At 33.7% G+C, this 15,353-nt stretch overlaps 5 protein-coding genes across 9 annotated transcripts; 3 read left to right on the forward strand and 2 right to left on the reverse strand.

Annotated features, from left to right (window-relative positions):
• The first annotated feature begins 7,203 nt into the window (after positions 1-7,203).
• Positions 7,204-8,279, forward strand: LOC133845784 (uncharacterized). The gene is made up of 3 exons (XM_062280346.1): positions 7,204-7,427; positions 7,491-7,661; positions 7,718-8,279. The coding sequence occupies exons 1-3, from the start codon at positions 7,227-7,229 to the stop codon at positions 7,880-7,882; spliced, it is 537 nt and encodes a 178-aa protein (XP_062136330.1). The 5' UTR covers positions 7,204-7,226; the 3' UTR covers positions 7,883-8,279.
• Positions 8,280-8,793: 514 nt separating this feature from the next.
• LOC133845663 (uncharacterized) lies at positions 8,794-10,221 on the forward strand. Of its 5 annotated transcripts, none has more exons than XM_062280172.1 (4): positions 8,794-9,121; positions 9,221-9,578; positions 9,634-9,804; positions 9,861-10,221. In XM_062280172.1, the coding sequence occupies exons 2-4, from the start codon at positions 9,378-9,380 to the stop codon at positions 10,008-10,010; spliced, it is 522 nt and encodes a 173-aa protein (XP_062136156.1). In that variant the 5' UTR covers positions 8,794-9,121; positions 9,221-9,377; the 3' UTR covers positions 10,011-10,221. The 5 variants fall into 5 exon arrangements, with proteins under 5 accessions (XP_062136156.1, XP_062136155.1, XP_062136154.1 ...); XM_062280171.1 differs by having other exon boundaries at positions 9,358-9,578; XM_062280170.1 differs by having other exon boundaries at positions 8,794-9,035; positions 9,358-9,578.
• An 832-nt stretch (positions 10,222-11,053) lies between these two features.
• On the reverse strand, positions 11,054-15,307 carry LOC133840999 (superoxide dismutase [Mn], mitochondrial-like). Its single transcript, XM_062273237.1, is given in 4 exon segments — positions 11,054-11,557; positions 11,559-11,802; positions 11,949-12,011; positions 15,226-15,307. Coding segments are annotated over 3 exon segments (651 nt in total). The 5' UTR covers positions 11,984-12,011; positions 15,226-15,307; the 3' UTR covers positions 11,054-11,185.
• Positions 12,841-13,492, forward strand: LOC133845419 (uncharacterized). Its single transcript, XM_062279875.1, has 3 exons — positions 12,841-13,060; positions 13,116-13,286; positions 13,343-13,492. The coding sequence occupies exons 1-3, from the start codon at positions 12,860-12,862 to the stop codon at positions 13,490-13,492; spliced, it is 522 nt and encodes a 173-aa protein (XP_062135859.1). The 5' UTR covers positions 12,841-12,859.
• Positions 14,240-15,276, reverse strand: LOC133841000 (superoxide dismutase [Mn], mitochondrial). Its single transcript, XM_062273238.1, has 3 exons — positions 15,226-15,276; positions 15,097-15,159; positions 14,240-14,950 (listed from the first exon to the last, which is right to left on the reverse strand). Exons 2-3 carry the CDS (start codon positions 15,129-15,131, stop codon positions 14,335-14,337), a joined length of 651 nt encoding a protein of 216 aa, XP_062129222.1. The 5' UTR covers positions 15,132-15,159; positions 15,226-15,276; the 3' UTR covers positions 14,240-14,334.
• Positions 15,308-15,353: the final 46 nt, after the last annotated feature.

The raw sequence follows: 15,353 nt of genomic DNA on the forward strand, positions 1-15,353 counted from the left end.
CTGAAGTGTGTGTTGTCAGCTTTTAATTAAGCTCAAATTAAAAGGTATCTACAACACGTCCCCAGACCGAAAATGCTTTCCTTAAAGCGTCATACGCACAGCGAGCGGCAAATGGCGACGTCTGTGTTATCCATTAAGTCTAGTACATAAACCAAATGCGATTTGTTATTTAAATTATCGCAGTGCCAGCAAGAAGCAAACAGCGCTAAGTCCCACGCAAAAACAAGAACACAACATACACACAGCCACACATACATAAGTGTATATATGTGTATTTATGTATACACATGAACACAGTTCACAGTTCACACAGTGAAGCGGATGACTCATTCAACGAGTCCTCACACAAAGGCGCATGTTCGTGCCAAGTTGTTGGTTGTTGCTTGGTTTGTTGTTGCCACAGTTGCTGCTTGAACTGGCACCTACCAAGTCAGCAGGAGCAGCAGCAGTCAAGCTGGTGAATCATCTTTTTGGGCGCGCGCGCGTTTCCTGCCCAGCTCCCACCCAACGAATTCCCCACAGAAGCAACTCACACTTTGTTTGCCACTCGGTTTTTATGAGGCAAATAACCAACTGGCGTCTGCCAGTTACACAAAGAAGCAATTTCGAATCAAATATTGTAGCAATCTTGATCAGAGCTTAAAGTTAACAACTTGATTTTAAATTTGTACGCCAAAATCAATTGTACCTTCAAACGTTCAAAATAGAGTTGAAAATGGACTGTTAAGGATAAATATTAGAAACATTTCTGACAGTGTAGCCAACTCAATCTAAAATAGTTGCCACTTCAACATTGTTGTTTGGCACTTGCTTTAGTTTTTCTCATAAGCAACTCATAATTTCAAGGTCTGTTTACGGTTTCCCTGTTTTCTTTTTTTGTGTCATTTCTTTATCACGAATACCCCTAATGGCAGTGCTGCCAGAAATGTTGTAACTTTCGGTGCCGACTTGTCGCCACTTCTTCTACGTATGTGTGTGTGTGTGTGTGTAGTCAAAACACGCACAGCAGCAGGAGTGCAAATATGAGCATACTTTTAGGCGCGCGTGCTGAACTTAGCGAAAGTTGTCCAAGCCAGGGCTGGCTACTAAAAACATGGTGACTAGCCACGCCCCATTGCCATTAAATGCATCTGTCTACAACATGCAGTATGCTGCAAGTAGCAGCTGCAACGTCAACTGCAATTTTAGTACAAACCCCCCCCAAAAATGGGGCGACCTGTTCGACTAAAATGAGCTGTTCCCGTGGCGAATATTAAGAACACTTAAAAGTGCTGGACCCATAAATCATGTGGCGTCGCTTCCCAAATTATGCAGTGGGGCGCTGTGATGATGGTGGAGTAAAAAACCACATAGCGCACAGAGCGTTGGCTCGCCAACGGGTGTTAATACGATTCAGCAATATTTAAAACAAAATGCCCACAAAAAGTGTGCACCAGGAAGCCATTTTATGTCCTTCTGTGTTTCATAAAGTGCTCGGCCAGGTGAGGTGAGCTAGGCAACTGCGTGCGGTTTGCGCACAACTCGAATTCCTCCATTTCTTCTCCTTTTTTTATACTTTTCGTCCGCACAGCGGAAATTTATGTTTATTGCTTCGCTGTTTGTTTTACCCTAACCAAAAAGAATCAGGGTATTCTACATTTTGCATGGCAATTGCCACAGTACTATCTACTACCTATTTTATTACGTGTAAATGGATGACTTTAGTACACTTTAAATGCATTCTATGATTTAACTAAAACTAAGCACATCGAAACGCCTTGATAATAATCAATAACCATAATATATAAATATAATATATATGCAATTTTACTATATCTCCATTATTGTTTAAATGTATTGATCGAAAGAATTAAAAAAGGAAATCCAAAATCTTTTACCAAATAATTGAAATAGAGTATAACATAGCCGAGAATTTTCAGCTCAAAGCGCTTCAACTTGTTTTATTTAAGTTCACAGTCTTTTTCATTCTTTCCTTTTTTGTTTTTCACTTTGCTCCCGTTTCAGATATATTTTCACTTATTCATGCTTTTTAGCAGCCACTTATTCTGTGGCATTAAAAACAAATATGGGCTCCCTGCGGTAAACCTAAAGACTAGCAGAAAAAAAGGGATATAAAAAAATTAAATTCTCTAAATTTCTTTAGCCATTTTATCTGAAATTTTTTTTTCTTCTGAAAACTTAAAGTAAAGATTGCATTATATATTTTTGTTAATAGAAAAATAAGAAAATATGTAGCAAAAATTCATTTTTTCTTGTGATAAATTCATGTTTTATTTTTTTTTTTAAGATCTTCTAACATTTTTTACTACTTTCTTTAAAATTATTTTCACTAAACGTTATACGTCATATTTCTATCGGTGAAGGAGTACTTTTCAAACATATTCGGAAACAAAATAGAATTTTACTTGTTTCGATTAATTTGTTTTACATTATTTTTGTGCATTACACATCTTCGTCTTCTTACATTGTGCAAAATACATATTCGTATGTAGATCCCTTCCTACGAACCCTCTTATTAAAATAACAAAGAATTTTAAATCACAAGGCGGGTGAAAAATGTAACCTGCACTACACATTGTTCTACTTTTGCGTTAACTCGTTTACTAAATAAAAACTAAATACTTATTTAATTTACAATAGGTAATTTTTTTTGAAGTTTCTTAGAAATCAAATATAGTTGTTTTTTATTTAAAAATGTTAAAAATTTTCATAAAAAAATATACTTTAATTTTTAGTAGCGTGCGACACAATACAATGTGTACAAGTATTTCATAAATTATAAATATAAGTTTACAGTAATTCGATTTTAGGTCATTCGAGGAATAGTTGGAAGCATATCTTTTAAATTTTGCGGAGATTTTCATATTTTAAACCAAATCTAGCAATATACCAGAACTAACAACTTATAATATTATGGAATATCAACGTGGAATTCATTTTTTCTATATTAGAAATAAGTGTTACATACTTTTTAAATAGGTAGAAGTATATACTATATAAAATACCCCAGGCCGCACCCCATCAAAAACTGTTCTTCTGACGCACACTTGGAAAGTTTGCATTGTCAACTGATGCGCAAATAGGAAACAGATCGCCCACACAATGTCGGACAGATGGAAAGGAAACTTGGACACCGACATGAGAGTGAAGAATACTTCTGTGCGATACAGCGCAAATTACTTTTTACGTCGTAAAAAGGTAAAGGGTAAATAAGTACAGTAAGGTCATGCATTCAGTGTAGAATTAATAATGTAATAGAAAATTAATTGGATATAGATATACATACATTTTTATATAGCAATTAATATATTTGCGGTGATTGTTGTAACGAGATAAGCAAAAAACATAAAATAAAATCGATTCAATATCTATTATCTAGAATATACATTCTAGATTGTGATATTAGTCATATCTATATGGAGTGATTACAAAATAACAAAAATGCCGGAATTTGTGCCCTAGTAAATAGGTGTATGATTAGAGGGAATCCCTAAAGAAAGAATCGATTATGTCAAAACCTACTTCTAAATGCGTATAACAATATTATAAAAATGTCAAAATCTCAGACAATTTAGTGTATCTCATATATTTATTTGCAAGTCTAGGCTATGAAAATTTGTCTCTTCTGATTTCTTTAATTGATGCAACAATAACTTGTCAACTTTTGCCATAATGAATTTGAAACAATCATAAGGTAATAATCATTCTCGTAATGATCTGCCAGAGTGGCAAATAGTTAAAACTCGCCTCGCAACACTTGCAACCCAATGCGTTCGCTTGACGTCAATTGTCAGTTGAGGCACGCGGTCAATGTGCAATATGATAACGATAACGATAACAACAACAAAAAGAAAATCTACACACAGAGAAACGCGTGGGCAGCGCCTGGCTGTGGGCAACAGAAAATGTGAAAGCGTCTGATAGCAGCTTCGTTGTCTCTCTGTTGGCTGACGATGATGCTGATGACAGGTTGCACCATATGCTCGCGGTGGCAAATGGCAAATTGCAAAAACAAAATGTGAGAGGCGTTTATTTTTAGTCCGTCGCAAGGAGTTCGCAAATCAGGATGGCCAAAAGGAATGGGAGGAAGGACAACAGCTGGCAACAACAGCAACAGGATAAGGAATCACAATTTGTATGTGTGTGTCTGTGAGTTCTTTCAGTATGTGTGTGTGTCTCAGATTCATGCGTATGCGCACATCAGGACTCTGCTACAGTCCTGCCTTGGAATATTGATTTTTCACAGAAAACTTTGAATACATATTCACGGTTGGCCGCTTAGTCACCCCGTCACCAAAAGTGAATGCCATCGATAAAACGAAAAAAGTTTAAACAAATTAACGCGCTACTCACGTTCAATGCAAATTAATCAGCTGCTGCCTCTTCTATTACTCTCGCTGACTCGACGACAATCCTTGTCGCAGTAGTTTGTCACACTCAGCACCAATGTTTGTTACACACCTTTACAATTTTTTTTTTTCAATTTGTTTGCACAGTTTTTGGTATTGCATTTGTTTAAAACGATTGCATGTTGAAATTGATTAGTCTTTGTTTCATTTGCAGCGCAATTGCATTGCAATTTTCCGCAATGGCGAACCGAACGCGAACGCACGCCAAGAGACTCTGAATGCGTGCATGTTCCAAATGTTACGCGTGCTGGAAATTGTTTGCAGCTGCGCACCGGGGCATGGGAAAACTAGGAAAAGCCGCACTAAGTGAGTTTTCCGCCCACTCAGGCGTCGGCCAGCCTGAGTTTGTTTTTGTTGTGGCCACCAAACAGCTGACGCTATCTTGATGAGTATTAGGAAACAGTGTTGCTTAACAGCAGTGTAAAAACAGCTGGTACAGGGTGTAGCATGTCACACCTCACATAATGTATTATGCTCCGTTTCCACCGCACCAAAAAACTCGTTTCTTTTTCGTTCGAATGTTACGTTCGCCCCATGTAAAAACTCATAAGAAAAAACTCGGTTTTTCTACGTTCACGAGCTATATGAAAATATCGATAACTTACGGAGAAATATCGAACACACTTTTTTAGTAATCACGCGATATCTTATCGATGTGACAACGAAAAATAGGCTCACCACTCAACAAACACTTGAAAATTAAGTGCGCCAAGGTATGAAAATAGAAATAAAAAAATTGTATTTTGCCTTTTTTCTCAAGCAATCTTGTGGAGGTAAGCGAAGATGACGATGTCCTACTCTATTGCGATTGGAAGACAAGATATAATGTCACAATTAATATGTAATTATTTTTGTTTGGTTCTCTCAACACATTTGCTACTGGAGGCGGCACAACAACGCGCATGTATCTATTGCCGTATCGCCGACTGTTATCGGAAAGGATTTACCTATGGCTACTATTTTTATGGTCTGTGGTCACACGATATAAAATTCCGTTACACGATTAAGCAGTTGTTGCCTCGCAACCAGCGGAAGGTCCAACACCTTCAGCTGAAGTTGCTATTAGAGCATTGGTGATTAAGGTGTCGGATTCACAGAAGATGAAATTCAGTTTACCACAACCGCCGCTTTTGCTCTTCAAGAGCTTTACGCATAGCGAGCACTTCTATTTGCAGGTCTATGACTATCAGGAGCAATATGCATGGGCTGGTCGTGGTGGCCGTCTACTCATAACTGCATAAAGTAAATAATATATATGGAGTGGATCATAGCGTATGTAATTGACGCGCATTCGATTCTTGTGTACTTCACAGTCAACTATTATGGATGTCTACTCAGGCATGAAACTCGCTGGCCAATGCCACCGAGCAGTCGCTGGTGCATTTGTAGCTATGACTGCTGCTATAATTACAGCTGTTGCTGAAGCCTCAACCAGAACGTTCTGCAACAAATCGGAGAACTCACGCGGCTGATTCCATGCAAACCAAGTCAAAGTCAAATTCAAACTCTAAATCGATGATAAAAGCAATCTGAAAACCAGTCTCAAATAAAAAAAAAATTGTAATCAAGAAATGCCACACGAATATACCGTGTACCGTGTAGGAAATGGAATATGTGCAACTCTTAGTACTATATATGAGCTCAGAGAAGCTGGGTCCAGTGCATTGAGATAATCAAAAAAAATTGGTGCCCATTGCTTGAAATCGTATGCCCATGTTTGCCCAGGGACAAATTTTTTTTGCCCACCCTTAGTTTAAAAATTATAAAAAAAATTTTTTTTCAGAAATTTGAAAATTTTTTTTTTCAAAATTTTTTTGCGGAAATCGCTTTAAAATCGTTTGCCCATGTTTGCCCATCTTTTAGTTTTTCGAAAAAAATTTCGTTTTCGAAATTTTGGATTTTGAAAAATGTTGACATTTTTTCGGCACAAATGATTCAAAATCGACCGCCCACACCACGAAATTATGAGCACACTCGACTGTAGCTTGTTATATTTAAGCTAAAAAAAAAAAATTCATGATGTTTAATGAAGCTTTTGACTTATGCAAAATAATGTAATTTTCAACTCATATTTTATCATCCTCGAAATTCAAATATGAATTTTTCTCAAGAAATCACGAAAATCATCATGACATCAATGGCATTTTAGCTACTTATGTAACTTTATTAATTTCAAAACTAATTTTTCGAATTTTTTAGGTTATTTTTTTTTAATTCTGTTTTTATAAAATATTTTAATTTTCTTTTAAAATTATATGTTTTTCAATACCAAATTAAATTGAATTTCTAGAATTAAAAAAAAAGTCAACTGTTATTTCAAGAATTTATTTTTGTGAACAAAATATTACTTAAGTTAAGAAATTTATTATAGTTTTTAGATCGAAATTTTTCTCTCAGTGTGTTTGCTCATTTTGGCTGATACCACAATTAACTCACTTAATTAATCATGAAGTTCCAATGATTATTTTGTCATTTGATTTGAAACATAGTTCGTATTTTTAATCTTCAATCAATAAATTATATTTGTCAAAAATTATTGTTATTGACGTAGTAGAATACCCTGTTAGAATTAAAAAAAAAAGAATGGGACGGTAAAATGTATGTAATCAGTTAAAGGAGCTAAAATAAAACTAAATATTGCCTTGTTCATGTCCCATCTATGTAAATATTTTCAGTGGAGGGAAAATAAAAGCCTTATATTGAGCGTGTTCAAGGTATCTTGCAGTCGTGCATTCTTAACAAAAATGATCTTACAAGTTTTACACATTATTAAAAGCAATTCAGCCTACCATTTATGTATTTGAAATTGGACACATCATGTGGGCTCCGATTATTCTTTTATTATTTTTCAACGGCGGCTTGTCAACCCGAATGGCTCGTTTTACAAACCTAAAGTGTAAAGTGCTGGATCCATCTTATTGCGTATATGATAAGTGTCACCTTAAAATGCTTGGCCGAGGAATTGTGGGAATAAACGTGGAAGCAAAACTTTTAAAAGGTCCCTTCAATAATGCAAAGGTTTGTGTAATAGGTATATTAAAATATTTTTATGACATGAATTTTAATGGTTTGAAATTTTAGGTAAACCTCAGTCTTTGGCGTAAATTCAATGGTTTTCGTCCATTTATGTTCAATGTGACCTTTGATTTTTGCAAATTTATGCTAAAATCGAATGCCGCCTTGTCATTTCAAAAAATATTTCTGGATGCTGTCGGTACGAAATCGAATCTAAATCACTCTTGTCCTTATAAGGTATGTTAATTTAAAATATTCATTGAAACTAAGAAAGAATAGTAATTACATTGCAGAAGGAAATTGTGGTGCGTGATTTGGTATTCGAGAACGATTTTTTGAAGTTCTTGCCATTACCATCTGGGGAGTATCAAATTCAATTAATTGCGGCTACGGACAATGATTGGAAGACTAAAGTGGATGTAAATTTTTTTTTAGAGGAAAATTATAAGAACAGTTAGAATTACTATTGAATTAATTTATAAACCACTCTTTTATCATGTGTTAATGTTAGGAATAGAAGTTTTGTTAATAATAGTTTAGAATCACTGCAAATGTGCATAAGATATGTAGGCAATTTAATAATTCTCTTAAAATGGGTGTAAAACACCTCCTTATAAATAAATAGCAATTGTATTTATAATTTCAATTTTATACCCGCTACCCGTACGGTAGTAGGATATTAAAAATTTTTACCTGCACGGAATGAATGTAACAAACAAAAGGAGGCTTCATAAAATATAATATATCATATATGTTCTTAATCAACGTTAACAGCCGAGAGGATGTCTGTCTTTCTATTTGACTATAAGAGATAGAGCTTGGGCAGCTCTAATAACTTTAGCAAGCAGATTAAGTTTGTTTTAGATTTTTGTTACGCCTATTGTAAATAATTTGGTTCCGATCAGATACAAATAAATAAATAAATTAGTCAATGGCCTTAGTAGCTAGCACTCCCTTCTTTTAGTTGTTATATTATTTTGTATAATAATTAACATATTATATAAATAAATAATTTTGGTTCTTAGCATATTCTGTACTTTGATTTCAAATGTAATATTTTATCAATATACCAACTGTAAACTTTGGTATATTCTAGGACCTTTTTTAGTGTATTAATTTTACAAATGTTAGGAATAGTACCGCACAGTCAAGCATACTTGACTGCAGTTTTCCTACTTGTTTTGTCTGAACGCATAGATGTCAAAGACAGGTTATAAGACTTTATACAGACATTTTTTAGATGAAATAAAAATAATATTTGTGTTTATTTTTTAAATTAGTAATTACACAGATGGAAATAATCTAATAAAAAGCATGCCCTGTCATTATTTCCTAACTTTTTTCCTTACTACAACGATATGATAACCAATTCTAAATATTAAGAAATTTTTTCCTATTTTACAATTCATTCTTATTTTTCTCTCTGTGCAAGTGTTCATTCATTGTAACTGATGTCACTTAATTCCAATTAACTAAATGAGTTGTAGAGATGATTTTAGTAACTATTTCGATATTAGTTTTACAAAAATATTATATATTGAATCATCCGTAAATATAAAAATTATTATTATATTGTCGTATTATAATAGCAAGATGAAATGGAAATGAAAGGTTATTTAGATTTGTGTGGGAATCTAAAACTAATGTAATTAGTAGAAAGATTAAGAAAATTAAATTAATCCGTATCGTCCATCGACGTTAGTATTGAATTAATTCTTTACAATTACAATTAGAATTTCATATGAAATTCGTATATGCTTTGCGTTTCTTTTTATTTTTTTTTTGTGAAACTACAGTTAATGAACTTCGAGAGTAATTCGTGAAATCAATAGTAATTTTAGGTATCTTGTAGTCGGTCATTCTGAACAAAACAAATTTTACTAGTTTTACAAATTATTAAAATGTTCTCATTTTATCATATATTAACCGGAAGGTTTTGAAGTTGGTCACGTCATGTGGGCTCCGTTTATTCTTTTATTATTTTTCAACGGCGGCTTATCGACCCGAATGCATCGTTTTACAAACCTAAAGTGTACAGTGCTGGATCCATCCTATTGCGTATATGATAAGTGTCACCTTACAATACTTGGTCGAGGAATTGTGGGAATAAACGTGGATGCAAAACTGTTAAAAGGACCCTTTAATAATGCGAAGGTTTGTACCATAGGTCTATTAACATGTATTTATTGTTAATGGTTTGCAATTTTAGGTAAACCTCAGTCTTTGGCGTAAATTCAATGGTTTTCGTCCATTTATGTTCAATGTGACCTTTGATTTTTGCAAATTTATGCTAAAATCGAATGCCGCCTTGTCATTTCAAAAAATATTTCTGGATGCTGTCGGTACGAAATCGAATCTAAATCACTCTTGTCCTTATAAGGTATGTTAATTTAAAATATTCATTGAAACTAAGAAAGAATAGTAATTACATTGCAGAAGGAAATTGTGGTGCGTGATTTGGTATTCGAGAACGATTTTTTGAAGTTCTTGCCATTACCATCTGGGGAGTATCAAATTCAATTAATTGCGGCTACAGACAATGAATGGAAAACTAAAGTGGATGTAAATGTCTTATTAGAGGAATGAACACTAAGCATTACTAAAGAATAAATCCTCTATAAAAAAAACACACTGTCTTATCATATCTTAACTTATCAATACTAAGGATACAAGTTTTCTTAACAATTGCTTAGAAAATTTTAAGTAGTTATCAGCATAAACTAGCTAATTTAAAACCATATGCCATTGAGGATACGAACAAAATAACGACATTTGTTGTATCAATATTAAAACCAAATATATTAAATACAAAATTAAACAGTTTAAATGAAAATGAAGTTAATAACTTCATCTTTCATAGAGCCTGAGCGTTCATACAATTTATCAATTATCATTTAACTAATAGCATTTTGATGGCCTAACAATTAAATTTTAGAAGGTAATATACATATATGTACATATAAAAAAAAAAAAAACTATTTCATTAATGATAGTTCCATTTAAATTGGTGTACCAGTGAAGACAATAAAATGTGTAGAGCTATTGATTGCTTGCGGAAGCCATTAATCAGTTGGGTCCGACATAAAACAAAACAAAAAAAATTCATTTGATGTGTTATTAATATGTTAACATATGGGTAATTCCATGGCGAAATTTGTCCCGTGCGAGACTTTTTACAGTGCACTGCAGTGAAAATAACATAAACTGAAACAATTTTAAAAATAAGTGAATGTTATTCTTAAAGCTCTAGATAAGCACTATATTTAGAGCTAAGATTGATTTTAGGAACTTGATCTGTTATCCGATAAAATATATAATTTCGTTTATTTTTTGGTTTTGCGTACGAATTGGTTAATTTTTTGCAATTATCACAACAGAAAACAAAACAGAACGAAAATTCCAAAACCATTCTTAGCTCTAATTAAAGAACTTATCTAAAGCTATAAAAATAAACTTTTCTTATTTTCAAAATTGTTTCAGTTTATGTTATTTTCAATGTAAAGCGTCTCGCACGGGACAAATTCCGCCATGGAATTACCCAGATACAATTGCGATAAATAATCTCCATAAATATGTATCCTCCATGTCTAAATATGGAATTTAGATCGCATGTTATATTATGCTTATTCAGTCATATAAAATAGAATCAAAATAATTAAGCAGCTAGGTTAAAGGAACACCAATTTATTAGTCTTCAGACTATAGCATTAGCCGAAGGCCCTTTCATTACATTAAACATAGAGTTTATTGGAGTAACAAATCTATAAGAGCTTCTTGGCTTCTTGGAAACGGCATGAGATGTGACCCCAATTAGCAATATCCCAGATGGCCTCAACATAAGATGGTCGCACATTTTTGTACTGCAAATAGTAAGCGTGCTCCCAGACATCGATGCCGAATAAAGGAATTAGACCAGTTGAAGCCTCCAATGGATCTTGGTTAGGCAAAGCCGCAAGCTGCAACTTTCCAGTCTTTCTATTGTAGCCTAGCCAGCCCCAGCCGGAACCTTGAACAGCAACGGTAAGAGTGCTCAGCTCCTTTTTGAAATCCTCAAAACTCTTCCACTGGGATTCGATGGCATTCTTCAGGTCATCGCTTGGCGTTGACTTATTTGGAGAAAGATTTTGCCAAAAAAATGGTATGGTTGATGTGACCACCGCCATTAAAGCGCAGGGCGGGTGCCAACTGAATCAGTTTAGTAGTATCACTCTTGCTCTTGGCATCCTCCAACTGTTCTTCGGCGGCATTTAGATTGTTGACATAGGTCTGATGATGCTTCTGATGATGGAGTTCCATTATTTCACGGCAAATGATTGGTTCCAGTGCTGCATAATCGTATGGCAGCTTGGGAAGCGTATACTTAGAGCGCACAGTGGCCCTGCAACAACAAGCAAAACATTGGTACAAAAATAGATAATTGAAGTTCATTGTCGCCATTATACTACATACAATTTGCTGTTGTTGCAATTTATGTAATACTAATTTTACCGGTATTCTTTGGTAGCAATATATAATTGAACTTACCATGCTGCTTTGGTAATGTTGCGTGCCAAAAACATTATTCGAACTGCTTTTATCAAAATCAAACTGAAAAACACACAATAAATGTATTTCAAGAAAAACAAATAATTTTATTCAGTTCGTTCGCTTACCCGAAGTTTTACAAGTTTACATAACAAGTTTTGTTAATAATAGCTTAGAATCTCTGCAATTGTTATCAGTATAAGATAGGTAATTTAATAATTCTCTTTAAATGGGTTTCAAACACTCCTAATAAATAGCAAACAAATAGATATTGTATTTTAAATTTCAGACATTTTCCATATGAAAATTTTGAAAATTTGATATCAAAATATTAATAAAATAACAAATACCTAAACAAATTTTGTTGTACAACTTTTTTATGCTCTAGATTCCTTAGCACTATTGTGTCACCGAACCGATTTAATTTTACACATTAACAAAATTCGTGACGTAACAAAAACAAACTCAAACTATAAATTACAAAAATAATTTCTCAAAAATAAATACATACAATATTTTTGATTATATTTTAAATTATTAATTTCTCAACGTTATATTAGTTTTCAAATATTTTGTATATTCAATCATCCGTAAAGATAAAAATTAGTATTTTCATATTTGTCAGATTGCTATTGTCGTATTATAATAGCAAATTGAAATGGAAAAATAGGTTATTTTGATTTTGTGGAAAGCTAAAATAAATGTAATGAGTAGAAAGAGCTATGTTATTAAGAAAATGAAATTAATCCGTATCTCTATAGGTAGTGAACTTCGAAAGTAATTCGTGAAATCAATAGTAATATTAGGTATCTTGTAGTCGGTCATTCTGAACAATACAAATTTTACTAGTCTTACATATTATTAAAATGATCTCATTTTATTAACTGGTAGATTTTGAAGTTGGTCACGTCATGTGGGCTCCGTTTATTCTTATATTATTTTTCAACGGCGGCTTTTCGACCCAAATTACGCGTTTTACAAACCTAAAGTGTAAAGTGTTGGATCCATCCTATTGCGTATATGATAAGTGTCACCTTACAATACTTGGTCGAGGAATTGTGGGAATAAACGTGGATGCAAAACTGTTAAAAGGACCCTTTAATAATGCGAAGGTTCGTACCATAGGTCTATTAACATATATTTATTGTTAATGGTTTGAAATTTTAGGTAAACCTCAGTCTTTGGCGTAAATTCAATGGTTTTCGTCCATTTATGTTCAATGTGACCTTTGATTTTTGCAAATTTATGCTAAAATCGAATGCCGCCTTGTCATTTCAAAAAATATTTTTGGATGCTCTCTCTACGCAATCAAATCTAAATCACTCTTGTCCATATGAGGTATTTATATTTAAAATATTCATTTAAAGTAAGAAATTAAAGTAAATACATTGCAGAAGGAAATTGTGGTGCGTGATTTGGTAATCCAGAACGATTTTTTGAAGTTCTTGCCATTACCATCTGGGGAGTATCAAATTCAAATAATTGCAGCTACGGATAATGAATGGAAAACTAAAGTTGATGTAACGGGCTTATTAGAGGAATGAAAATACCACACTGTCTGATCATATCTTAACTTAGTAAACAGCTTAATAGCCTATTTGCACTGCACCAAAAAACATCGATTTTTTCCGTTCAGGTCGATTGTTACGTTTGCCCTATGTAAAAACCCATAAAAAAAGTCGGTTCGAAACTTAAAAAAAACTGAGTGGCAGTGGCAATAGGCTATAAATGAGAATCAGATTAATAACTTATTGTATATTTCATAGAGCTGGAGCGTTCATGCAATTTATCAATTATTATTTAACTAATAGTATTTCGATGGCCTAACATATATTATATATAACAATAAAATTTTAGAAGTTAATATTCAAATATGTAATATAAAAACAAGTTAGAAAGCTACAGTCGAGTGTACTCGACTGTGAGATACCAGCTACCCATTTTGAATAAAAGCAAAATATTGCGGTATTATTTTCAAAATATGCCTAAAATACTAAAAATATACCAAAGTGTATATTTGACATATCGATATAGTACCACATTCACATTCACCATAGACGGCACAATATACCAGATTGTCGGCTAAAGCAACTAATATCACTAGTAAGTAAGCGTTTTTGTCAAGTCATTTAATGTGTTGTTAATATGTTCACATGCACAATTGCGATAAATAATCTCTATAAATAAATAAATAATATCTTATCCTCCATGTCTAACTATTGAATTTAGATCGCATGTCATATTATGCTTATTCATTAGTATAAAATAGAATCAAAATAGTTAAGCAGCCTGGTTTAGGGATCACCAATTTATTAGTCTTCAGACTATAGCATTAGCCTAAGGCCCTCGCATTACATTAAACATAGAGTTTATTGGAGTAAGAAATCTATAAGAGCTTCTTGGCTTCCTGGAAACGGCATGAGATGTCATCCCAATTAGCAATATCCCAGATGGCCTCAACATAAGATGGTCGCACATTTTTGTACTGCAAATAGTAAGCGTGCTCCCAGACATCGATGCCGAATAAAGGAATTAGACCAGTTGAAGCCTCCAATGGATCTTGGTTAGGCAAAGCCGCAAGCTGCAACTTTCCAGTCTTTCTATTGTAGCCTAGCCAGCCCCAGCCGGAACCTTGAACGGCAACGGTAAGAGTGCTCAGCTCCTTTTTGAAATCCTCAAAACTCTTCCACTGGGATTCGATGGCATTCTTCAGGTCATCGCTTGGCGTTGACTTATTTGGAGAAAGATTTTGCCAAAAAATGGTATGGTTGATGTGACCACCGCCATTAAAGCGCAGGGCGGGTGCCAACTGAATCAGTTTAGTAGTATCACTCTTGCTCTTGGCATCCTCCAACTGTTCTTCGGCGGCATTTAGATTGTTGACATAGGTCTGATGATGCTTCTGATGATGGAGTTCCATTATTTCACGGCAAATGATTGGTTCCAGTGCTGCATAATCGTATGGCAGCTTGGGAAGCGTATGCTTAGAGCGCACAGTGGCCCTGCAACAACAAGCAAAACATTGGTACAAAAATAGATAATTGAAGTTCATTGTCGCCATTATACTACATACAATTTGCTGTTGTTGCAATTTATGTAATACTAATTTTACCGGTATTCTTTGGTAGCAATATATAATTGAACTTACCATGCTGCTTTAGTAATGTTGCGTGCCAAAAACATTATTCGAATTGCTTTTATCAAAATCTAACTGAAAAATACACAATAAATTTATTTTCAAGAAAAACAAATAATTTTATTCAGTTCGTTCGCTTACCCGACGTTTAGTGTGACAGCAAATCAACAATAGACGTGGGGAAACATCGATAAATTTGCTAACATCTGATTATTTATAATCGATATATGTTTACATAGTTTTATAAATATTGTGAACTATTTGTATTA

This window comes from Drosophila sulfurigaster, chromosome 3 (assembly GCF_023558435.1).
Source record: "Drosophila sulfurigaster albostrigata strain 15112-1811.04 chromosome 3, ASM2355843v2, whole genome shotgun sequence".
In the NCBI taxonomy this organism is placed as follows: Eukaryota; Metazoa; Arthropoda; class Insecta; order Diptera; family Drosophilidae; genus Drosophila; species Drosophila sulfurigaster.

Bases quoted from the DNA above. Each gene is read 5' to 3' on its own strand.
- LOC133845419 (XM_062279875.1), top strand. From the start codon at position 12,860: ATGTGGGCTCCGTTTATTCTTATATTATTTTTCAACGGCGGCTTTTCG. The intron at 13,061-13,115 runs GTTCGTACCATA...TTGAAATTTTAG, and splicing joins GACCCTTTAATAATGCGAAG to GTAAACCTCAGTCTTTGGCG. The intron at 13,287-13,342 runs GTATTTATATTT...AATACATTGCAG, and splicing joins ATCACTCTTGTCCATATGAG to AAGGAAATTGTGGTGCGTGA.
- LOC133841000 (XM_062273238.1), bottom strand. From the start codon at position 15,131: ATGTTTTTGGCACGCAACATTACTAAAGCAGCATG. The intron at 14,951-15,096 runs GTAAGTTCAATT...TTGTTGTTGCAG, and splicing joins AACATTACTAAAGCAGCATG to GGCCACTGTGCGCTCTAAGC.
- LOC133845784 (XM_062280346.1), top strand. From the start codon at position 7,227: ATGTGGGCTCCGATTATTCTTTTATTATTTTTCAACGGCGGCTTGTCA. The intron at 7,428-7,490 runs GTTTGTGTAATA...TTGAAATTTTAG, and splicing joins GTCCCTTCAATAATGCAAAG to GTAAACCTCAGTCTTTGGCG. The intron at 7,662-7,717 runs GTATGTTAATTT...ATTACATTGCAG, and splicing joins ATCACTCTTGTCCTTATAAG to AAGGAAATTGTGGTGCGTGA.
- LOC133845663 (XM_062280170.1), top strand. The intron at 9,579-9,633 runs GTTTGTACCATA...TTGCAATTTTAG, and splicing joins GACCCTTTAATAATGCGAAG to GTAAACCTCAGTCTTTGGCG. The intron at 9,805-9,860 runs GTATGTTAATTT...ATTACATTGCAG, and splicing joins ATCACTCTTGTCCTTATAAG to AAGGAAATTGTGGTGCGTGA.